The following is a 14,469-nucleotide window of genomic DNA, read 5'->3' as shown; positions in this document are numbered from 1 at the left end:
CCCGGCACCGTGAGAGCGCTGCGAGGAGGAGGAGGAGGAGAAGAGCTGTGCCACATCCCGCGTTTGGAGCCGGTGGAGCCGGGAACGGCGGGATGGAGCGGCCGGGAACGGCGGGATGGAGCGGCCGGGAACGGCGGGATGGAGCGGCCGGGAACGGCGGGATGGAGCACCGGGAATGTGGGGATGGAGCACAATCCGAACGCCGGAGATTTACAGCGCCGGCTCCGGGCAGCCCCCGGCCATTTGGCACGGCAGCTGTACCGGGGAAGTTCAATACCAAAATAAATGAAACGGGATAAAACGGCGCGGTCACCTTCGGCCCGGGATGCCGCAGGAGCCGGGACCGAGCCGGGCTTTGTCTGGTGGAGGGAAGGGAAAGGAAAGGGAAAGGAAAGGGAAAGGGAAAGGGAAAGGGAAAGGGAAAGGGAAAGGGAAAGGGAAAGGGAAAGGGAAAGGGAAAGGAAAGGGAAAGGAAAGGGAAAGGAAAGGGAAAGGAAAGGAAGGAAAGGAAAGGAAAGGAAAGGAAAGGAAAGGAAAGGAAAGGAAAGGAAAGAGGAAAGGAAAGGAAAGGAAAGGAAAGGAAAGGAAAGGAAAAAGGAAAGGAAAGGAAAGGAAAGGAAAGGAAAAGGAAAGGAAAGGAAGGAAGGAAAGGGGGAGTGTGAGGAAGAGCTCGGGGTGGCACCGAGTCCCTTCTGCCGCGCCGGGTGCGGCCGCGGAGCCCGGCGGAGCCGCGGGCAGGGCCCGGGAGGTGGATCAGGACCCAGCCGAGTGCACGGGGCGCAGCTGCCCCCTCCATAAATCAGGGTGGGCGCTGGGGGCTCTGCAGGCTCCGGGAAGCGCCGCCGCCGCCCCCCCGCCATCTGCACAGGATATATTTTCAGAGGTGTCAGCGCAGGGATCGGAACCAGGCGAAAGGAGAGCGGGAAAGGCGGGGCTGGAGCGGGAGAGCGGCCGGGGGCTGCGGGGATGGAGGCACGGACGCGGTGCGGGAGCTGCTCCAGCTCCCCTCGGCTCAGGGAGGGTCAGAGGCGATTCCCGGAGCAGCTCCCACCGCCCCAAATTCCCGCCTGGCACCACGAGGGCTGGGGACAAACCCTGCTGAGGCCTTGAGGAGCCACCACGGGGCTGGAGCAGCGCAGAGAAGTCACGGAGGGGTTTCTGTGGAGGAAGGGGATGGAGGGAGGGATGGAGGAGGCTCAGCTCCCTTCCCCTGCCCTCACGGCACAATCCATCCCCTTCAGGCACCCTGGGGTCCCTCCAGGTACCCTGGGGTCCCCTCCAGTGCCCAAAAAGCTGCCAGGAACTGGGAGGAAAAAGGTCAAATCCCAACCTCAATCCTCCCCTCTCCCACCTTCCCGTCAGCTCCAGGTTTCCTGTTCTCACCTCAACCAAACCATCCCCTGCTCCAGCTCGAACATCCCCCACCAACACCCCGTCAAGCAGGGTGGAAACCCAGGGCTAATGAGGGCTTGGAGCTTAATTAAGAGAATTTGGGGGCTTGCAGAGGCTGGCAGTGCCAAATCCCACCCCTCCTCAGCAGGAGGGAATAAAAGGCTTTCCAAGGAAAACACAAGTTACCGTGTGTGATTCCAAAGGCTACGGGAAGCAACGGAGCAAAAGGCAAGCAAGATACAGTAACAGGAAATATTTAATTTTTCCAATCTCCACTTCTCCATTTTTATAAACTGAAAAGAAAAAGATTTTTTAATATATTACAAAATATCTGTACAGAGACAAAGGTACAAACCGAAAAAAGGCGCGCTCGGTCTCCGAAGGAAACTCAGAGGTACAGCAAGAGTGTGACCAGAGGCTTCTCTGCTGGGAACTGCTACAGAGGGAAAATTTGGGATTAAACCCAGAGCCAGGGTGGGGGGAAGGAGGGGGGAGCTGCCCTCACCCCTTTCTGTATCTGCACCGCCTTAAATCCTTCCAAATCCCACCCAACACCGCGGATCCTTTTGTGTTCTTTGTGCAGAGCACCGGAAAAATGGTAAAATTAAAAAGAAATAAAATAAAATAAAAGGGTGGGGAAATGAAAGAGTAAGAGGTGATGGGAGGCAGGAGTGGTCACAGCCCTGCCAGGACCTGGCCAGGCTGGTCCCTCCCAGACCCCGCGGGCCTGGCGGGGATTGAAGGGCTCGTGCTGGGACCAGTTAGGAAAAGCCACTGGGAGTGGAGGAACCAGTCCAGCCCTGGAGGGGTCGGGGGCTCAGGGAATGGCAGGACCACCCTCCACAGGAGCCCCCAGGGCCAGGCTGGAGCAGGAACAGAGCCTGGAACGTCCATCCCTGGCCAAGAGAGGGCCAGAGCGGGCTGGGGACACCCAGCTGGAGAGACCACCCTGAACTGGGAGTGGTGACCCCTAAACCGGGACTAGTGACCCCTAAACCGGGACTAGTGACCCCTAAACCGGGACTGGTGACCCCTAAACTGGGACTAGTGACCCCGAGACTGGGACTGACGACCCCTAAACTGGGAGTGGCGACCCCTAAACTGGAAGTGGTGACCCCTAAACCGGGACTAGTGACCCCTAAACCGGATTGGTGACCCCTAAACTGGGACTAGTGACCCCTAAACTGGGACTGACGACCCCTAAACCGGATTGGTGACCCCTAAACTGGACTGACGACCCCTAAATTGGGACTGGTGACCCCTAAACTGGGACTGGTGACGCCTAACCTGGATTGGTGATCCCTAAACTGGGACTGACGACCCCTAAATTGGATTGGTGACCCCTAAACTGGGACTGGTGACCCCTAAACTGGATTGGTGACCCCTACACTGGGACTGGTGACCCCAAGCTGAGGCCCCAAGCGCGGGATGGCGCCGCCAGGAGGGGCGGGAGGTGGGGACGGCTCATCCCCGTTCCCGTTCCCATTCCCAGCAGCTCTCCTGGGAATGTGCCAGTTTGTGCCAGTTTGTGCCAGTTTGTGCCAGTTTGTGCCAGTTTGGAGACAATAAAGAGGCAGCGGCTCCCGAGGAGGATCCAGCACGGGAACGACTTTTCCTTCCACAGAGGACGGGATTGGGAGGAAAAGGAACAGCAGCAGCCTGGAGCTGGTGCTGGGAAAAGGGAAAATAAAGAAATTAAACCCCCCTAAAGCCCCTCGGTGGGTTCAGTGCACTCTGTGTCTCACAGAACTTCTCATTTTTTTTCCTCTCTGCACATCAGGCATGAACTAAATAAAAACAAAAACAAACCAACCAAACCAGTCAACAAAAACTAATCCCAAACCCTACAAATATCCAGTGGGAATTCTGCAAACAGCATCGCTCCTCAGTGCTGGGAGCCACCAGTCCTTGCACATCACCAGCAAATAAAAATAAAAAATATATCTCTATATTTCATTTCTCTCCCTTCCTTCCTCCCACGGCAAAGCTGGGTAAGGCAGGATCTCCCCAGATGGAGAAGTATCACCTATTGAGGTGCATTTATTTAAATTTATCTCTCTGTATAAAAAAGAAATTAAATCCTGTTAGTAGCAAGAAGGTCTCTTGGCCCACCCCAAAATTCCCCTTCCCTTCAACACTCCAGAACTGTCGGCTCTAAAATTAAATGTTTTCCATAGGAAAGGTTCTACTGGGAAAAAAAAAAAAAAAAAAAAGCTGGTAAATAGGTACCTTTGTTTTATTCATCTCTTTTTAAGTCTCATTGAAATGAACAGCGCAAGGGTCTGTGGGAGGAGAAAATCCATCGTAAATACTTCCTTGACAACAACAAAAATAGAAATATGCTCATGGAAATGACAAAGGAACACCTGGAAAACCTCGAAGGGCTGAGATGCCACCGAGCTCGGCAGGATGGGCAGCACCAGCCCAGGGTTCCGGGGACAAATCACTCCCATCTGGTGGCAAATCCCACCAGGTGTTGGGATTTTTGTTCCCCTTTTTTAATCCTTGAAGCGTTCTGGAAGTTGTCAGTGACAGAAATCCCTGTTTTTCAGGGAGGTGTTCTCCTCGGCTCTCAAAAAAAAAAAAAATTAAAAAAAAGACAAAAAAAAAGAAAATTCCACTGCCAAGTTACAGCAGGAGGGATTCAACACCCAGAGACCCTTCCCAAAAATCAGTGTACTAAGGCTGCTGTCACAGGGGACAGGACTGGCCCTGGAGCAGAGGGAAAATCGGATGTTTTATGGAAAAAAAGCAACATTGGATAAATGAACACAGCCAGTGTCACATCCCAGGTCCCCACTGCTGGGATAACCCACCCAGGTGCCTCTGCATCAATAAATTTCATTTGTTTTTTCTTTTTTCTTCTTAAGGAAGTGGGGAAAACAAACAAAACAACAGAACCGCTTTGGGAAGCAGCAGCCTTCCCCCAGCCCTCCCTGACCCAGGGCAAACTCAGATGGGGGAAACAGCATTTTTTAAATTCTTTTTTCCTTCCATTCCTAATTTCCATCAATCCCCTCCCCATCCCCTGGCTCAGTTTGCTGCAGGGTTGGGATTATTTCGATTATTTCTGTCACTAACCAAGCACGGGAAGCCAGTGGGGACCCTCTGGCAGCTCCCGAGCGAGGCAGGGATGCCCGGGGAGCTCTGCAGCAGCTGAAATGCGGACGAGACCTTGCTCTGGCCAAAAAAAACCCAGAAAAAAATTTAAAAAAAAATTAAAAAAAAAAGAGAAAATCAAGTCCTGTGGCTAAAGGAGGAGAGGCAAGGGGGAACCCCAGGAATCTCAGTAGGGAACCCCCCTGCCTCGGCCCCCCCTCGGAGGCACTCGGCCAGGCCCTCGGAACGTCTTCCCGTAGGGAGACGGCGCCTGGGTTGGGGCAGCCCAGCCGGGAGCTGCTCCTGCACCGCTGCAGCCGGCAGCTCCCGGCCCCAGCTCGCCGTAGCTCTGCAGTTTGGCCTCGGCATGGACCAGCACGTTGTTGTTGCTGCTGCTGCTGTTGCTGCTGCTCCCCTCGGATTTGGTGAAGGATTGCCCGAGCGAGTGCACGGCCACGGGGACCCTGGCGAAGCGCAGGTCCTGGTCCCCCGGGAACTGCAGCGAGCCCGTGCCCTGGTAGCTGCTGCTCTCCCCGAGGTGGCTCACGGAGCCCAAGAAGGTTCTGCTTTTCCCCAGGGGCTGGGCAGGAGAAGGTTCTAGCAGAGTCTGGCCCGCACTGAGCTCCTCGGCTCCGAAGGCGCCCTCGGAGCTGTCGGTGCTGTAAGTCCTGGCGGGGCGGGGGCGGCCCAGGTCCGGCGCGGGCGGCGGCTCCTGCGCGGCGTGGCCGAGCGGCTCCGGGTCCGGCTGCGACAGGAGCTGCAGCAGCGCCGCCGTCACGGCCGGGTTCAGCTCCTGGGCGGCTGCTGAGAGATCCCCTTCGGGCACGGGAGGAGGCGGCGGCGGTCCGGGGGGCTCGGGGGGTCTCTTCTCTGGTGGGACAATGCCGGGAGGACACGCTGTGGAAGGGTGACTCCTTTTAAACACCGTTTCAAACACACACAAAGACATTTCTAAGCAAAAACCAAACCAATCCCCGGCCGAGGCCGCCCGCTCTGGGATGCTCTGGGAAGAGGCGGAGGCAGAGTCTGAACGCTGGCTGGGAGATCAACGTTCATTAACAACGTTCGTTAACAACGCTCATTAACACTTTTACCCCGGCCCCCGTGCACACAACTCGCCGGCAACAGCTGTCCTAACACCTGGGCACACCTGGGCACACCTGGGCACACCTGGGCACGCCTGGGCAGCCGTGCAGGGAATTCCTGCTCCCGGATCAAAGCGATTCCCAGCCGGAGGCAGACGCGGAGCCGCTGCTCCCCCCGGTGCCCGTGGCTCCGGCTTGTGCCGGGCTGGACAAACACAAAACCTGAGCTCTCTCACTGGTGCCAGCTCCTGAGTGCCCCCAGGGCACCCCAGGGCAGGGGGCACCCGCTCCTGTCCCCTCCCACCCAGCCCAGCCCCGACCGTGCCAACAGAGTCCAAAATAAGCTCATCCCCCTGAATATTCGCATCAGCTTGCAGATTGTCCTGAGTTTTCTCCCTAAAATCCTAGATTTTCCATCCTGTGTTATCACACACCTCTATTCAAACCACACGCCCACAATCCCAGTGTTATCACTGAATTTTGGAAGCCTTTTGAGCACAAGAAATTCCTCCTGCTTCCTCCCCCCTGCCCCTTCACCCCTGATCTCCCAAATCAGGATTTGTTTCCCATCCTGGAAGAACAAAGCTCTGCCACCCTCCCTGCTCTGTCCCAGCCTGGGAAGCACCGAGGGGCCTGGCTGGGAGGTGGGAGAGGGCGCAGAGCACTGCCCCTCCCCTGTGCCACCGCAGGTGACACCGCTGCAGGGAGGGGACACAGCCTGCTCCACCCCCAGAGCCAGCCCTGCCTCCTCTGGAGCAACACACCTGAGCTGCCTCCTCTCCCTCTTCCCCACGGGGAATTACAGAGCCCACGGACACCTCGTTGGAATCAGATCCTCAAAACATTGGCAAAACTGGTTATTAAAAAGGTCAAACTTTATTGTGAAAACCAGTAGTCTTCCAGGACCACCCCTCCACCCGTATCCGTCAGTCCACTTTGAAAACTAGATTGTATTGAAATCCAGAAAAATAAAACAACAACGGGAAAAAAAAAAAAAACAAAACCAAAATAAAAACAATCTTCAGGTAAAATTTGTAAAGCCAAGCTGATCTGGGGGACAGCAAATCATTCCAAAAGAATTATCAACAGAGAACAACGGCATCGAATTCCATCTGCTCTACAGTAACCTAGTTATCTTCCAGGACTAGGGCAACAACAACATCAAAAAAAAAAAGAAAAAAAGGAGGAGAAAAATTAAAAAAAAAAAAAAAAAGAAAAAATAAAAAGCACGATCACAACTGGCTCGTGGTGGGCGGGTGTTGAAGGCACGAGAACACAGCACGTTCAGCTACATTGCAGGAGGTGGGATCGGGCCAAAATCAGGCTCCCCGGAGAGTCTGAGACATACTCAGGAGGCGCTTCTACAATTTGGTGAGGTCGTCACAGGCTGTTGCTAATAAATTCAAAAAATCAACAGAAACAAAAAAAAAAAAAAGACATGGAGACATTTACACTCACCTTTGGAAAGGAAAATCCGAGAGCTCACTGACACAAGCGGGGTTTTTTAAGCTCTAAGAAGCGGTTTTGGTTCAGCTTCAGGGGTTTGTTGAGTTTCAGGGCTCAAAAATCAGCTCCAGGTAGAACCAGGCATTTGTGGGTGCTCAGGTTTTACCTACACAGCTGCCACTATCCCTCCCTTCAGCACTCACCGTTATTTCAGCTCTTTAAAATCATCTCCGCAGGTTTATTTATTAATTATTTTTTAAAAGAAGCCAGGGAGGGGATGGTGAAAAAGAGCTGGGGAAAACCACAAGAGATGCAGCAGCATCCTGTGCAAAAAACCTCCCTGGATAAGCAAAATGATTGCTGGGGGGGTTTGAGGAAGAACTGACCCTCCAAACTTCCCTTGCATTTTTTGGGCAAACCCCAAAACCTCCAATTCACCTTCACTGGCCCCCTCACAGCAGAGCACTCATGGATTTTAGGGTAATATTCACCCTTTTGGGCAGTTTGCAGCTGTTCAACCTCCTGAGCAGTCCAGCACTTACCGCAGGGACGGGGAGGGGAGGGTCAGGCTCTTTCCTCCTGATGTCCAACCACATCCTAACCCCTTTCCCTCCTCCCATCCACTCCAAATCCCACTCCTGGCTGCAGCTCAGCCAGCAGCACTCGCTGGGACCCTCCCTCCTCACCCACTTTTATTTACCTGTGCTCTCCTCGGGGTGCCTCGCCGGGGTTTTCCTGGGCCCCCGCTGCTGCTCGCCGCTCCTCTCGCCGTTGCTCTCCTCCAGGCTCATCCCAGGCTCCTGACTCTTCATCAGCTGGCTCAGCAGAACGGCCAGCACGTTCTGCACGTCTCCCTGAGCGCCGGCCGCCTCCGGGCTCCGCTGCTCCTCGGGCGCCTCCGCCGGCGCCTCCTCCTCCGGTGCCGCCGGTGCCGGCTCGTGGTGCTGCGCCGTGGCCTCGGTCAGCGCCGTGATGGACTGGTTGAGAGCCTCCAGCTGCTGCTGCATCTCGGGGTTGGAGTGCACGTTGAGCAGCTGGGCCATCTGCGGCACGCTCAGGTCGGTCTGGCTCTGCAGCAGGTTCAGCAGCACGGCCAGCTCGCTCTGGTTCAGCTGCTGCGTGATGTCGCCCAGGCCTGCGGGACACCCAGGGGAGCAGGGGTGGGGAGGTGAGGGTTGGGGTGATGGCACTGCACGGGGCAGTGAACGGCCCACGGCGGGGAACAGCCCTTCCCCACAGCCAGGAACAGCCTTCCCCACAGCCCATAGCCAGGAACAGCCCTTCCCCACAGCCCATAGCCAGGAACAGCCTTCCCCACAGCCCATGGCAGGGAAGAGCCCTTCCCCACAGCAATGAACATCCCTTCCCCACAGCCCACAACAGGGAAGAGCCCATCCCCACAGCCAGGAACAGCCCTTCCCCACAGCCAGGAACAGCCCTTCCCCACAGCAATGAACAGCCCTTCCCCACATCCCACAGCAGTGAACATCCCTTCCCCACAGCCCATGGCAGGGAAGAGCCCTTCCCCACAGCCAGGAACAGCCCTTCCCCATTTCCCACAGCCATGGTGCACATCCCACAGCAGGGAAGAGCCCTTCCTCACAGCCCACAGTCATGAAGATCCCTTCCCCACAGCAATGAACGGACCTTCCACACACCCCACAGCCAGGAGTACCTGCTCCCCATGTCCCACAGCCATGATCCACATCTCACAGCAATGAAGAGCCCTTTCCCACATCCTACAGCCATGAACAGCCCTTCCCCACAGCCAGGAATAGCCTTCCCCACAGTCCATAGCCATGATCCACATCTCATAGCAGTGAACATCCCTTGCCCACAGCAGTGAAGAGCCTTTCCCCACAGCCCATAGCCACGATCCATGTCCTACAAAAATGAACCGCTCTTCCCCACATCTCATAGCCATGAACAGCCCTTCCCCACATCTCACAGCCATGAACAGCCCTTCCCCACATCTCACAGCCATGAACAGCCCTTCCCCACATCTCACAGCAGGGAAGAGCCTTTCCCCACAGCCAGGAACAGCCCTTCCCCACACCCCATAGTCAGGAACATCCCTTCTCCATGTCCCAGAGCCATGATCCACGTCCCACAGCAATAAACACCCCTTTTCTCCACATCCTAGAGCCATGATCCATATCCCACAGCAATAAACACCCCTTTTCTCCACATCCTAGAGCCATGATCCTCATCTGACAGCAAGGAGCATCTCTTCTCCATGTCCCACAGCCAGGAACACCCGCTCCCCACATCCCACTGCCATTATCCATGTCCCACAGCACTGAACAGCCCTTTCTCCATGTCCCCCAGCACTGAACATCCTGTCCTCACATCCCACAGCACTGAATGTCCCTTTTCTACACCCCATAGCCAGGAATATCCCTTCTCCACATCCCACTGCCATTATCCATGTCCCACAGCATGAACATCCTGTCCTCACATCCCCCAGCACTGAGCACCCCTTTCTCCATGTCCCACAGCATGAACATCCTGTCCTCACATCCCACAGCACTGAAGACCCCCGTTTTACATCCCATAGCCAGGAACACTCCTTCTCCACATCCCAGAGCACTGAGCACCCCTTTTTTACATCCCATAGTCAGGAATATCCCTTTTCTTCACCCCACAGCCATGACCCACGTCCCACAGCACTGAACACCCCTTTCTCCATGTCCCACAGCACTGAACATCCTGTCCTCACATCCCACAGCACTGCAGACCCCTTCTCCACATCCCACAGCACCCTGACCACCCCCTGCCCGTGTCCCCAGGCTGGGGAGGGCAGGGATGGCTCCTTGAGGGGGATTTTGGGGATGCTCCCTGAGGAGGGTTTGGGGATGCTCCGTGAGGAGGAGAATTTGGGGATGCTCCGTGGGGAGGAGGATTTGGGGATGCTCCGTGGGGAGGACGATTTGGGGATGCTCCGTGGGGAGGACGATTTGGGGATGCTCCGTGAGGAGGAGAATTTGGGGATGCTCCGTGGGGAGGAGGATTTGGGGATGCTCCGTGGGGAGGAGGATTTGGGGATGCTCCGTGGGGAGGATTTTTTTTGGGATGCTCCCTGAGGAGGATTTGGGGATGCTCCGTGGGGAGGATTTTTTTGGGGATGCTCCCTGAGGAGGATTTGGGGATGCTCCGTGGGGAGGATTTTTTTGGGGATGCTCCGTGGGGAGGATTTTTTTTGGGATGCTCCCTGAGGAGGATTTGGGGATGCTCCGTGGGGAGGGTTTTTTTGGGGATGCTCCGTGGGGAGGAGGGTTTTGGGGTGCTCCCTGAGGAGGGTTTTGGGATGCTCTGTGGGGAAGATTTGGGGATGCTCCGTGGGAAGGATTTTGGGACACTCCCTGGGGAGGGTTTTGGGCCGTCGCCAGCCCCGCTGCGGCGGCGCGGCAGCAGCACCCCGTGGTGCTGCACACACACTGCACCCACAGGGTGCTGCTGCACTGCCCCCACGCCTCCCCAGCACCCCTCTCTGCTGCTCAGGATCAGCCCAGCCCAGCCAAACTGCCCCGTTCCAGGGTTTGGGGGCATCCCAAGGATACCAGGCGGATGAGGATGGCAAGGGAAGCCCCCAGCCCACAGCAGGGCAGTCACAGCCTGGCCCCTCCTGAGATCCCCCGGATCCAAATCCCTCCCTCCTGCACCGGGAAGGTTCCCAGGATGGAGCTGAGCTGCTCTTTGGGATGCAGGAAGGGCGTGTTCCCTGACACAGCACCAGGAATTAGGTCAGGCAGAAGGCAATTCCTTGCTGGGAGCTGGCCTGGGATCACAGGGCTCTGTCCTGACCTGCCAGGATCCAGGTTATCCCAAAATACATCCTGGGAGTGGCACCACCTCCCTTCGCAGCCCGGTGACAAGTGACAAGGGTGTCCCTTCACACCGCCACAGACGCTGGAACTTTTTGGGAATAAGGGTGCAAGGGTTTGGTTTAAGCAGCTTAAAATGGAGCTTCTCCTGCTGGTAGGCAACAGAGAATGGGACATTCTTTTCCCAGCTGTTTGTTAATCCAAGCACCACCTTTTGTCCATCTGCCATGTTTCACTGAACACATGGATTGTGCATTCCCTGGAGCAAGAACTGTCTTCCTTGTTACTTGTCAGCACAGCATTGGACACAAAGGAAGCCTTAGCCCATATCTGGGGTTTTTGTAAGGCTTCTACACAACAATCAGGGCAGCTTTGTGTTAATCCACATTCCTGCCCTCCAACTATTTTCTGGACACAGGGAGAACAGTGCACAAGTTGAGGTCCTGCCAGTCTGGATGACCTTTTCTGCAATAATGTACATTGTCACCCAGCAGCCTGACACTTCCCACACCTCATTTTCATATATTTTATCAACAAGATCAAAGCCCAGCTCATTTTGCACACCCTGGACGTGGCTCCACCTTTCAGGCCATGACTCCTATGATTTGTTCCTCTGCTGGCTGAAGTGACTCAACCGCTCTTTTCATCATTCAGCCTCTTTTAGAACTAATAACACAGCTCAGAACAAATTCACAGTCAGCTCATCTGCGACTTCTGAAGACCAGACAGAACCTTCTGCGCCTTCACAGCAGAGAGAGGAGGGGAAAAAAAATTAAATAAATAAAAGAAACGAGGACAGGAAGAGCCTGGAATGCCCTTTCTGCAGAATTAGAGGTGAAACAACCAAGACTGGCTTAAAAAACAGACACAAACCTCCCACACCCATGGAGGGAACACATCCAGCCCCACGGCGGGCACTGACCTACTGCATCTGCAGCACCAGGCTCTGCTTTGAGCTGGGCAGGCTGGGGGGGCACAGGACTGCTGTTGGTGTTGTTTTTCACAGTGTCTGTGCTTGTAACAGAGGTAGTTTCTTTGCGAGAAACTTTTGATACCGGGGGCTCCTCCACGGCCATCCCGCTCTGCCGCTGCCGCCGGCGCTTCTTGCTCCACAGCTCGTGGCAATCCTGCCAGTGGGGGAGGCTGAAAGAGAAAAACACCAAGGGGATCCTCAAAAATCACGGAGGAGAGAAGCTGTGGCTGCCCCTGGATCCTTGGAAGGGTCCAAGGCCAGGTTTGGTGGGGTTTGGAGTAGCCTGGGATGGTGGAAGGTGTCCCTGCCCACGGCAGGGTGGGACTGGGTGGATTTCAGGTCCCTTCCCACCCAACCCATAATGTTGCTCTTCTTTTAAAGGTGGAGAAATGGATTCAGGAAAGGATATTGGGAGGAAATTCCTCCCTGCTGAGGGTGCTGAAGGGCTGGAATGGATTTCCCAGAGAAGCTGGGAAGGGTCCAAGGCCAGGCTGGGTGAGGTTTGGAGCAGCCTGGGATGGTGGAAGGTGTCCCTGCCCACGGCAGGGTGGAACTGGGTGGGATTTCAGGTCCCTTCCCACCCAACCCAATCCATTTGTAGATCTGTGTAATGTTGCTCCTCTTTTAAAGATGGAGAAACGGACTCAAGAAGGTATATTGGGAGGAAATTCCTCCTTTTTGAGGGTGCTGAAGGGCTGGAATGGATTTCCCAGAGAAGCTGGAAGGGTCCAAGGCCAGGTTTGGGTAGAAGGTGTCCCTGCCCATGGCAGGGTGGGACTGGGTGGGATTTCAGGTCCCTTCCCACCCAAACCATTCCATGATGCAACTTTGTAGATCTGTGTAATGTTGCTCCACTTTTAAAGGTGGAGAAATGGACTCAGGAAGGGATATTGGGAGGAAATTCCTCCTTTTGAGGGTGCTGAAGGGCTGGAATGGATTTCCCAGAGAAGCTGGCAAGTGTCCAAAGCCAGGCTGGAGCAGCCTGGGATGGTGGAAGTTGTCCCTGCCCATGGCAGGGTGGGACTGGGTGGGATTTCAGGTCCCTTCCTACCCAACCCATTCCATTTGTAGATCTGTGTAATGTTGCTCCTCTTTTAAAGGTGGAGAAATGGACTCAAGAAGGGATATTGGGAGAAAATTCCTCCTTTTTGAGGGTGCTGAAGGGCTGGAATAGATTTCCCAGAGAAATCTTGGACCCTGGGAAGGGTCCAAGGCCAGGCTGAGTGAGGTTTGGAGCAGCCTGGGATGGTGGAAGTTGTCCCTGCCCATGGCAGGGGTGGGACTGGGTGGGATTTCAGATCCCTTCCCACCCAACCCATTCCATTTGTAGATCTGTGTAATGTTGCTCCACTTTTAAAGGTGGAGAAATGGACTCAAGAAGGGATATTGGGAGGAAATTCCTCCTTTTTGAGGGTGCTGAAGGGCTGGAATGGATTTCCCAGAGAAGCTGGGAAGGGTCCAAGGCCAGGCTGGAGCAGCCTGGGATGGGAAAGATGTCCCTGCCCATGGCAGGGGTGGGACTGGGTGAGTTTTAAGGTCCCTTCCAACCAAACCATTCCATGATCCCTGACAGCAGCCAGACCATCACAGGAAGGTCCTAGAGCCAGGAAAGGCAGTGCAAAAATCATTTACTCTGCACTGGGATCTCACTGCAGGAAACACAAAACCAGTGAGTGCAAATCCACCGAGCTCTGGGAGTGTTAGGAAAGGCTCTTCCTTGAGAAACACTGAACAAACAGGGATCTCAAAAGCTGTGGCTGCATTGTCACACAAACCTGTCACAGTTTTATCATCTGCTGGATTGGAGTGGGAGAAAATTGAGTGACACTGCTCAACCCCAGCAGTCAATTAACACACAGCCTTAACGAGGCCTGAGGAGTTCTCCAGGGCAGAGACAGGAATCTGCACATCTTCCAGCAGAGCTTTAGAGCACCTCACAAACATTAAACCAGGCTTTGTAAAGCCAGCCTGCATCAGGCAAAAAAGAAAAAGCCATTTGCTCAACCACACAACCAAATACAAGGGCAGAGCTGAGAGAAGAGCCCAGAAATTGTAATTTTGGCTAAAAACACCACCAAAGCTGGCAGTGGGGATGGCAGCCGGGACTTACTCTGGAGGTGCCATTTTGCTGAGGTCCACGTCCTTGAGGAAGTCACTGTGCAGGGCCTGCTCTGCTGTGCAGCGCTTGCCGGGGTCCAGCGTCAGCATGTGGTCCAGCAGGTCCAGGGCAGAGGAGGGAATGCTGTGGGGACAGAGGGAAACAAGGAGGAATTCCTGGGACAGGGCAGAGCAGGGAATGCTGTGGGGACAATGGAGGAATTCCTGGGACAGGGCAGAGGAGGGAATGCTGTGGGGACAGAGGAGGAGCTCAGGGGACAGGGCAGAGCAGGGAATGCTGTGGGGACAGAGGGAAACAAGGAGGAGCTCAGGGGACAGGGCAGAGCAGGGAATGCTGTGGGGACAGTGGAGGAGCTCAGGGGACAGGGCAGAGCAGGGAATGCTGTGGGGACAGAGGGAAACAAGGAGGAGTTCAGGGGACAGGGCAGAGCAGGGAATGCTGTGGGGACAGAAGGAAACGTGGAGGAGCTCAGGGGACAGGGCAGAGGAGGGAATGCTGTGGGGACAGAGGAGGAGTTCAGGGGACAGGGCA

The 14,469-nt window shown here is 55.2% G+C and overlaps 1 protein-coding gene across 2 annotated transcripts in view; it reads right to left on the bottom strand.

Annotated features, from left to right (window-relative positions):
• Positions 1–3,610: 3,610 nt before the first annotated feature.
• The window catches only part of CDK12 (cyclin dependent kinase 12), a 45,703-nt gene continuing 34,844 nt past the window's right edge, over positions 3,611–14,469 (bottom strand). The window contains exons 11-14 of one of the 2 annotated variants that reach the window (XM_063403747.1): positions 13,930–14,061; positions 11,769–11,989; positions 7,723–8,157; positions 3,611–5,388 (exon numbers count right to left, since the gene is read on the bottom strand). In XM_063403747.1, coding sequence (XP_063259817.1) covers positions 4,679–5,388; positions 7,723–8,157; positions 11,769–11,989; positions 13,930–14,061 — 1,498 coding nt within the window. In that variant the 3' untranslated portion in view covers positions 3,611–4,678. Of the gene's footprint in view, positions 5,389–6,433; positions 6,970–7,722; positions 8,158–11,768; positions 11,990–13,929; positions 14,062–14,469 lie in introns of those variants that run through there. The other variant, XM_063403748.1, reaches the window with a different exon arrangement.

The sequence above is a fragment of the Prinia subflava genome, chromosome 8 (genome assembly GCF_021018805.1).
Source record: "Prinia subflava isolate CZ2003 ecotype Zambia chromosome 8, Cam_Psub_1.2, whole genome shotgun sequence".
In the NCBI taxonomy this organism is placed as follows: Eukaryota; Metazoa; Chordata; class Aves; order Passeriformes; family Cisticolidae; genus Prinia; species Prinia subflava.
The sequence above is the reverse complement of the archived record's forward strand: the minus strand, read 5'-3'. Positions and strand labels throughout refer to the sequence as shown.